The sequence below is a fragment of the Pteropus vampyrus genome, unplaced genomic scaffold (genome assembly GCF_000151845.1).
Source record: "Pteropus vampyrus isolate Shadow unplaced genomic scaffold, Pvam_2.0 Scaffold307, whole genome shotgun sequence".
In the NCBI taxonomy this organism is placed as follows: domain Eukaryota; kingdom Metazoa; phylum Chordata; class Mammalia; order Chiroptera; family Pteropodidae; genus Pteropus; species Pteropus vampyrus.
This window is the reverse complement of record NW_011889088.1, coordinates 510,762-520,659: the sequence shown is the minus strand read 5'-3', so window position 1 is coordinate 520,659 and position 9,898 is coordinate 510,762. Positions and strand designations below refer to the sequence as shown.

The following is a 9,898-nucleotide window of genomic DNA, read 5'->3' as shown; positions in this document are numbered from 1 at the left end:
TAGAGCTGCCCAGTGATGATGAGTGGGTTTCCTTATGTAAGGAGTGTACTCTCAAGCACTGTGAGAGTGCAAGGAACAGATTACATGACAGTTTTCAGGGAGTTTAAGAATACTTCTCTCCTGAAAAGTTGAGCTATATGATATCTGCGATCCATAGATCTTTAAGATTTTGTAATTCTACTTTTAGTTTTAAATGCCAGCTCTGTAGGTATTTCATACGTAATTAGAGTTCTAATCAAATCATAGGTGTCATTTAAACTGACAGACTATTCAACATTGTAATTATAAACAGGACCCTCATTCATATATTAATCATTCTCCCTAACCTTATATGTTAATATCCAGTTCCTGTTTAACTTTGATATTGCCTTCTAAAAATATGTGTAAATCAATAAACATATTCAGTAAAAATTAGTTAGTACTAATTAGAAGCATACCCATTTGGTTTGTAGTTAATTTTTTTCCAGTCAATTTTTTTCTTTGAAGGCAGGACAAACCAATTGTTATCAAAAGCAAAGTTCCTAATTTTTGTAGAATAAATTTCAATCCTGTTATCAATGTAATAACTTCAGCAATCTTGTCTACTTTCCTTATTACACTTTTTATGCAAATTATTTTAAATAAACTTTTGTAGAATGATAAAAATAAGTTTATATTTTGAGCTCCTAAACAGTACCATTTTAACATATACTATTTTTTTCGCTTGTTAATAACTCTTGTAATGATTACTATATTATTTAAGTTATGACTAAACTACTATAATAAAGCATCCAAAATGCAATGGCCCAAACAAAATGGAGTTTAATTTTACATTCATGCAGCAGTCCATAGAGATGTTCTATTATGCCAGACCAGTTTTCTTTATGAACTAATGAAAGGTCCAAGCTTCTTTCCTTCTTGTTTCTCCACTGGAATCCCCTCAGGCATTATTATCGTCTGAAGGTTCAAGGTTGGCTTGCTGCTAGTTCATAGTTTCAGCCATGCAAAGTGGGGGAAAAAGCATAGGAGAGCCTTACATATCCTCTATTTTGAGTAACTGGAGGTGTACACATTACTTCTAATGTTCTACTGGCAGAAACTTAGTCCCATGTCACACCTAATTTCAAAGGAAGCTGGGAAATACAGTAGTTCCCCATCATCCACATGGGATACATTAAAAGACCCACAGTGGATGCCTGAAGCCAAAGATAGTATTCAATTCTGTATATACTGTTTTTTCCTATACATACATAGCTCTTCACTTAAAGGAAGTACTTAACAGCTTCTCTTTGGCATATCCAAATTGCGAGTATCACTATTTTTGCACTTTGGGACCATTATTAGATAAAATAAGGATTATGCGAAAAAAGCACTGCGATATGGCAACATATGGATTGTTTATTTCTGGAATTTTCTATTTAATATTTTCTAACCAGTTGACTGAGGGTAACTGAAACCTTGGGAAAGCAAAATGGCGGATAAGAGGGGACTACTGCATACAGTGGCTGCGAAGCCACGAACCCAGCATTCTGTTACTATGGATGAGCAAGAGTTTGTTCCCACAGCTGGAGCTTCTCGTTTTGAATTAGTGTATGCCAAATTAGTTTGCTTAACAACAAATACATTTCTGTAATTATATTAATTTTTTATCTCCTTCAGTTAGATGTAATCATAGCAGATTTGGATGGAGGCACTATTAAAATTCCTGAATGTATTCACCTCTCTTCCCTCCCGGAACCACTTCTACATCAGACTCAAGCAGCTCTTTCTTTGGTATGACATTTTTTAAAATAGTGATTTTCTTTGATTTAAATTTAAACTAAGATATTAGATATCATTGGCAATTAGAAATCATTGGCAGTGTAATTACTTAAAAAAGAGAGTTCTTAAAACATGAATATAGCCTCATATAGTATTTAGGAGTCTTTACTAGATATTATCTAAAGAACATACTTTTAATCTTAACTGAATATTTGTTCTACATTCATTCTTTCACTCAGCTTATATACTAAATACCGTCCTAGGTATTAGAAACACACCTGTGAAAACAAGACCAGATACTACCTTGAAGTCACTAATTCCCCATTAGAGGCTAGCATTTGTTCTTTCTCATTCAACCTCCTTATTCACATCTCATTCCTCTTCAGTAGATGTGCTACTTGCAAAACAGTGTGATATTGTTTGGCAATGTTTTCAAGTTACTGCAGAAAGATGTAATTTATAGGTAGATTAATGCCCAACATTTTATGCAGTGAAGTTTTAAGAAACCTTGTGGCATGGGTGTTTCTCATTGAAATGAATTTAATTTTGTTGTTGTGGTTATTTTGCCTTAGTTGATTTTTAAAAGCACAGTATTTTATTTTTGCTGACAACATTTTAGGTGCCCATTTATCCATCAGAAAATTGAAACTCAGAAATTCTGCATTCCTTTTCAAGGCATTATTAGAACTAAGGCCTTCATATTCTTCTTGAATAATATTCCAGGCTGAGCTGCTTAAAATCTTTTTTCTCCCTTAAATAGGAACTCAGAAGTCTAACACCACCAGGAGGGATTTTTTCTTGGAAAATTTCAAATTTGTATTAGTCCCTCTGTTGTTGCAGTGGTATCTTATAGGATGAGAACATTTAGAGAAGACTGATTTTTTCTAATGTAATTTCTTATCCGGAATACAAGATGTGATAGAGTGGAAAGAATATTTGTGTAGGTCTCAGAAAACCTAAATTCAGTCTAGATTCTGCCCGTTAATTTTATTGAGCAAATCACATTCTATCTCTCGGTCCTTGTTTGCTGGTTTTTATCTGTAGGATGATTGTCTTATACATAGGATAATTAGAAGACTATTTCCCAAAGTAAAGTATGGAGATTATTTTGAGTTGTGTATGGGAACCATTTTTATTTTAATAATTATGTATTTATTATAGTGTTTATTAAAAATAAATTAGCATATAAAACATGATTTCACAGGTGATAACGCCTAAGAAAATACTAAATTCAAAGAGATAAATTGATTTGAAGACAATTTAAAGAAAAATATTAACTAAATAATTGCTTCTATGGTATAAGGATATATTAAAGGCTGAGAAGGTAGTATTTGAGTGATTGAAAAAAAGTTCAGTGTTTTAGAACTCTTAAGTAATTATTTAAATCTTACAGGTGATTACTTACTAATGATATTTATAATTATTCAGGAATTAAGCACTAATATTAACAAAGATTAAGATTTTAATTCTTAAGTCAGCGGCTCTCAGTAGAGGTTCTGCTGCACACTGATATACCTTAACCTGCAATACTTGTGCCACCAAATTTAATCAATGAGTAAAATTCATTTTTGATAAAACTGAGTATTCCTATTTTTGTAGTTGTCAAGCATAATGGTGGATTATGTGTTACAATGTAGTATTATAAATAAGACATAGAGCATAGTATATTGTCAAACTTGGACCAAAATGAAATCACATTTGGTAGAATGTGTGAGAGCTTTGATACATAAGTATATGAGCTTCATTTGGTTAGTAAATAATTTTAATCAAATGGCAACACAGTTCTTGAACTATGTAATAACCATGGTTGACTTTATAAACATGAAGACATTATTATACTGTAGTAATGATCAGGTGATTAGGTTATAAATATTGTCACTATTTTAGTGTCATTTTTAAGTATTGTTTTGAGTCTTTTGGTTTATTAAAAGTATACTACCAAAACCTGAGTATTTGAAAATGGTTCTGCAAAAAAACAAAAATTTGCTACATACTGATGCATTTTCATTTTTTTCTCTGCGTAAGTTTTGCATGGATCTTTTTTCCTCTCCTGCTCCCCAACCTCCTTTCCTTCAAAGCCTAACTCAAATGATACCTCCATTTTTTAGCTTTGCCTAAGTCGAATTAATTTTACTTTACATTTCATATATTATTCTTCGTATATTTATAGTACTTGTATCATTGTATTGTACTTTTACCTGTCTGAACTGTGAGCTTATTCTCTTTTTCCAAAGTATTTCAGTTAAGTAACTAATTAATTTTTCATTACATTAAGAAACATAAGAACAATGCTTGTTTAAAATTTTCAACTGTATAGACAAATTGCTCTGTCCTAGACCATTCCCTTCTCAATATATTATTATATGTACATATATATAGATTTAGGGTTTGTTTTGTTTTATTTTCAAATAAATGAGATTATACTATGTGTGTTTTTCTAGAAAATGGTTTTTTCCATTAAATATTTTGTCTCGCAGATCTTTCCACAGCAGTACATACAGAGCTGCCTCAACTAACTGCGTTGTATTTCATGGAAAAAATATACTGTAATTCATAGACTGACACTTTTTCATCTTAATGCTCCAAGTAGATTAAATAATAGGCTTTATTGATATTAAGACCTTCTACTTAACAAAACTTATTTGTTTTAGGTTCTACACCCAGATTTAGAAGTAGCAGATCATGCTTTTCCCCCTCCACGAACAGCTTTATCCCACTCAAAAATGCTGGTAAGAAGTTTAAGATTCAAATTTGATGCCTTTAAAGAGAGAGCTGTACTTTTATTTGTATGATTGTTAAATAATCTGAATTAGATGGACAGCCTTGGAAAAAAATAGGGTTAAATGAACAACCTAGTAAAAAGTGCACCAAATTAGAAATTAGGAGAATTGCCACTGACTGACCTTGTGACCTGCTCAAAGAAGAGCCATGGGGCAGCACACTGACCTGCTAGGGAGAAAGGCCAAGACCATTGCCCTGAGGAGGCATGGATAAGTATGGGACAAAAAAATCAGAACCTAAGTTGTAACCTGGAAAACTGTGCCAAGCGTCAAATCAGAAAGGTCAGGCAAGAATAAAAAAAGAGAAGCTAACAAAAAATGGGAACAGAGGTTGTTGATAACAGGAGAGAATTTAGTTTGAGGAAGGAGTAGATCAAAATAGTTCCAATTAGAAGCCATAAAAGAGTGGGTATATAACAAAGGTTTTTTATTTTTATTTTGCTCATTGAGTTTCTTAGAGATGAGCTTGTGGCCAGTAAGGAGCCTTGTAGAGCTGGACACCTTTGACAAGTTCCTTAAGCATTCTTACAGATTTGACTAAATAAAGATTTGACTAAATAAATCTGTAAGTTTCCTTATAGTTCTAAAACTATGCTTTTATTAAAACCTGAATTATCAAAACAGATTTTAAGTCATACCTTATTAAGATAAGAATAGATTTTTTTGAGTTGGATGAACTTTGGAAGAATTTTATAAGCTTTTAAAATATAGTCTTTTGAGTTTTTTTTTCTTTTATATTTGTGAAGAATTCTTTTGATGGCTATAAAAATCAAATGACTTAGGAAATATGCCCTTCCGTAAAATGGTAAAGCAGGGAGACTCTGTGACTTATGTTTTTTCTGATAGGAAAGTTGGAAGTACTAGAGGCAAGTTTTGTTTACTTCAACTTCAGAAAAAGCTATTTAACAGCCTACAGTGTGCACCAGTGGGATGGACTAGTTGCCCACCACTCAGGGCTGCCACAAATGAGATTTATGTGCAGGAAGCACAGAAAGATTTATTAAATATTTCTCAGCTTCTTTCCAGCTTTTTACCTTTTAATATTTTATTTGTTTTTTAAGAAATTAAGTTGCCTATCATGTTTCTTCTTATATTTTCAGGATAAAGAAGTACGTGCAGTTTTTCTTAGATTATTCGCGCAACTTTTCCAAGGATATAGATCATGCCTACAACTTATAAGAATTCATGCAGAACCAGTAATACATTTTCACAAAGTAAGATACAGTACCATATGGTATCTATCCAAAATGTAGACTGTAAGTTAATAAAACAACTGATTGTCTTTTTCAAGCCATGTTTTTTGACCTTAATTAATCAAATAAGGTTACTTGATATCTCAGATCTCTGCTTTCTGTGGTTAGATGATAATATTTAATATTACTTTGGAACTGACATGTTTTTCGTTAGAGTACATTGACTTTAACTTCGTTTTTCTTTTAAAATTGAGTGTTAATTTCTGATTTTCCTCCTGCTTTATAAACAGATTCATTTTTATTCTTTCCAGTACATGTAGTATTTCAGATATCAAAAACTCTTTTTGAGAGAAATGTATTTTATAATAACATATCTATGCATAAAGACATTTATTCAGGCTTTTATCATTCTCTTTTGTTTTGATCATTCATTCATTACTAAGTGATAAATTATTCATTTCACATTTTCTTTCTTACAGACAGCTTTCTTGGGGCAGCGTGGTTTGGTTGAGAATGATTTCCTCACTAAAGTACTCAATGGAATGGCATTTGCAGGTTTTGTTTCAGAAAGAGGTCCTCCCTATAGATCCTGTGATCTCTTCGATGAGGTATAGTTCTTATCAAATGAATACATTATTTACAGACAAAATTAGACTAGTAGTTAAAAGTAGAGAAGTAGTATTTCAGACTTTAATCAAAATCTTAACTATATTATAAATTAAGTATAAATAATCCAAATATTATTAGCTGTTATGCTTAGCAGATCTTGGTATTTATAATATGTATAAGGAAAATTAGAAAAAAATACAATTATAGGATGCCTCAGAAGTACATAAAAATCTTGAAAACTGAATTTTAAATAGTTGATTAAAATCTTTTTGAAAAATTGATAATGATTGTATAAATAGAATTCTTATTTTTGAAGGCAATAGCATGATTCCTTTATCGGTTTCATAGAAAGGTCTAAGTTTAATGTATAGATATGTGATTTCAAATAGTTACTGTAGTCTATCAGTGTCCTAGAGCCATAGTTTATCTTAGTGGCATTCTTACTAATCAGTAATCAACAGCTGTCTAACTTTTTTGGGAGGTATTAAATATATGGAAGACAGATTTAAGTCTCTTTCTTCAAGGAATCGGCCATATAATGGGAAAATTCGAACAGATGTGATTCAAAATAAGGATGCTATTTTGCGTTAATAGTGATTTCTCTTACTTTAATGCATCTTTCCATTTATCATTGAACCGTTTTCACAGTAGCTCATTCTGATGTATACAACCTGATGTATAGAACATGATATAATGAAACTTTATAGCCCTTAACTGTTGGCCGAATTTTTGCCATCTTGCAATAGAATTTGAATGTAAAGTTTTTTAAAAAATGCTCTGAAAGAGCATTGTATTAGACTCAATAAATCTAAAATTTCCTGAAGTCTATAAAAGAAAAACACTCCTGGCACCCAAGACAGTGGAGAATAGTAATAATGATCTTACTTCGCTGCTGGTAGTTTTATTTTATATAGAGAAAATAGGAATCAAAAGTCTTAAAGAGCCTTAGTTCAGAGAAGGATCTTGTATTCTCTGTAAAAATATTCATAGTTAAGTATTCATAGGGAAGAATGAAAGAAAAGGCACATTTTAGTTCTGAGTATGGAGGCAAATGCTTTTACTGATAATTAACACAATGCATATGAGGATTTAGGAGCAATTGCCCTGAGGTGTACAGTTCCTTCTGATCAATTACTGATCACTGATTCTCTAATACCAACATTAAAGATGACCGATCATTGATTATCTAATACTAACATATATCGACCTTTAGATTCTGAACTAAGTAATTGATATATAATGTTTTATGGAGTTAAATCAGATACTCTTCAGAGTCTTTTCTAACTCCTACATTTTAACAGTCTCTAAAGCATTCTGAATACTAACTGGTTTATGAACCCCCTTTCTTTTCTATCCAAATTCTTTTAGTAACTTCCTCTGACAATTTTAGCACAACTAATGTCAGATTGTCTACTTGCAGAAAACTTGCTTGATGCAGTCTCTATTTTTATAAGTCTTTCCCTTGCTTGGAGTGCCCTCCTTCTACCTTTCAGCCTAACTATGACTTTTCATTCTCTATGATCTGCTCTTAGCTCACCACCTCTTCCAAATTTTCCTAGAGGAGATGACTCTGAGAGCCACTAGTCTGCGTTAAGCTTTATGTTGTGTCTCTAACTTTATATGACAACTTAGCTTTTATTATGTATATTTATATACATAAAATATATATTTTCTCCAGATTAGAAACAATGATAGGCAAGGAGTCTGTCCAGGATTCCTGTTGGGTCTCGCTTTAGTATTCATCAAGTTCTATGTTCTGCCTACAGTGATGATTTTTGATATCTTGTTGACATTGTTACTTGAAAGCCAGTTCACATAAATACTTCAGTCAAGGGCCTAAAAGGAATGAGACATCAGACCTAAGTAATTCTTTCTTCTACCTGCTTCGGCCATTTAATTGGTTTGCATGTGAATTTGCTTTTGTAGGAAAATAATATTTGCTCCTGAGAAAGGGATCCTTGTTTTCATTTAGCCTGGGGTAGCCAACTACATGACAGGCTTATGGAGCTTTGAGAAGCAGCTTGCATCGTGTGTTGTCTTATCCCCGCAATCCACTCAAATAACTGTTAGAAGGGAGAAATATTTGCTTTCATTTGACAGTCTTTCTGAATCCTGACCTAGAATAGGTGAAACTATAGTTTTATATGTCTGTCTGCCTCAGTGCATCTATTAGCTCCTAGAAGGGAAAATCTTATACTCTTAAAAAAAAAAAATCAGCCCATCCTCTTCACAGTTTTTTTTTCCTTGTCAGTACTCTTTTCTTCACTCCCAGTGTACACATTCACACAGTTCTCCCATCAATTATTTAATAAAGAAATGGATTGGAGTTTATATAATTTGAGAACTAGAAGGAGCCTAAAGGTCATCGTCTTCCTATGAAAATAAGATTATCATCTTATTTTAGAGATGAAGAAACTGAAGCTCAGTTTAGTGATGTGCAGAGCTATGACTAGCTTCTGAGCGACCTCACTTAAACATGTGACTCATGTTTGGTGAGTTAGGGAAATGTTTGAAGACTGTCTGACCATCTGAAATTCTCTGAGTGAGAGAATTCTCTTAGTGAGACCTGGAAAATTAGAGGGTCTGTCGGAGTTTCAGGAATGACTTTTCACAAGAAGAAATAGGGCCCTAAATCATCAGGGAGAGACCACCAGACTATCCAAGGACTTAGTTCACTCTGTAACTCTAGAGTAGAGGTAAAGCCCAGTAAAAACCTAAAATATTTTGTTCTAATAACACTATATATTTTGAATGCTTTTTGTTTTGCCGTTTTTTTGAATTTTTCCCTTGTTTTTTTTCTAATTCAGCATATTTTGGAGTTGATGTTTTGCTGTTTGATTCTTTTTTCCAGTTGGTAGCTTTCGAAGTAGAGCGGATTAAAGTTGAAGAAAATAACCCACTGAAGATGATAAAGCATGTCAGAGAACTTGCTGAGCAACTATGCAAAAATGTAAGTAAGTATATTTATTTAGACAGTCATTGATTTTAAAAGTACTAATAAAGTGTTTTGTTTGAAAAACTAAAAAGTTTCATCTCTCTAGTGATAATCTTTTTGCTCTAACTTCAGACCTTTGGGACTATAATTTATAAGATATTACAGTTGGTACTGTGCATCAAAATAGACCATATTTTTTAAGTGATTTTCTTGTCAACCACCGTATTATGAAAACTTCTTAGTCACAATTTTCCAGTGTGTCATTTGCCTTCGTTGTGATTTTCATTTAGGTCTCTGTCCTCTTAAGAGTATATTGGGCATTTTAAGACACAAATATTAGACTCATTAGAGACCAGAACTACCACAGATAGAATTGACCAATGTACTTACTGTGCTTTACCTTGATATAGTAATTGTCCACTGGATCAGGATAATCATTTGAGTTGGATTGTTTCGAACAGACAGGGAGTGAAAAGCTGAAAGAAAAATAGCAAACTGACAAGTGACCACAGAAACTTAAAGGTGAAAATATTCTCTGTATAAAAGAAATGCGATAAGTTTAAAAGATTGATATTTCACACTGGTAAGGTGTGTAATAATAATTTAGATACCAGGAAAGAAGAGAACCTAAGGTGATAGGG

The 9,898-nt window shown here is 32.5% G+C and overlaps 1 protein-coding gene across 4 annotated transcripts in view; it reads left to right on the top strand.

The window, feature by feature from the left end:
- SBF2 (SET binding factor 2) overlaps positions 1-9,898 on the top strand; it is a 379,135-nt gene that overhangs the window by 216,050 nt on the left and 153,187 nt on the right. For all 4 annotated transcript variants that reach the window (XM_011377248.2, XM_011377246.2, XM_011377247.2 and 1 more), the window contains exons 9-13: positions 1,639-1,752; positions 4,392-4,469; positions 5,621-5,734; positions 6,193-6,321; positions 9,174-9,272. In XM_011377248.2, coding sequence (XP_011375550.1) covers positions 1,639-1,752; positions 4,392-4,469; positions 5,621-5,734; positions 6,193-6,321; positions 9,174-9,272 — 534 coding nt within the window. The remainder of the gene's footprint in view (positions 1-1,638; positions 1,753-4,391; positions 4,470-5,620; positions 5,735-6,192; positions 6,322-9,173; positions 9,273-9,898) is intronic.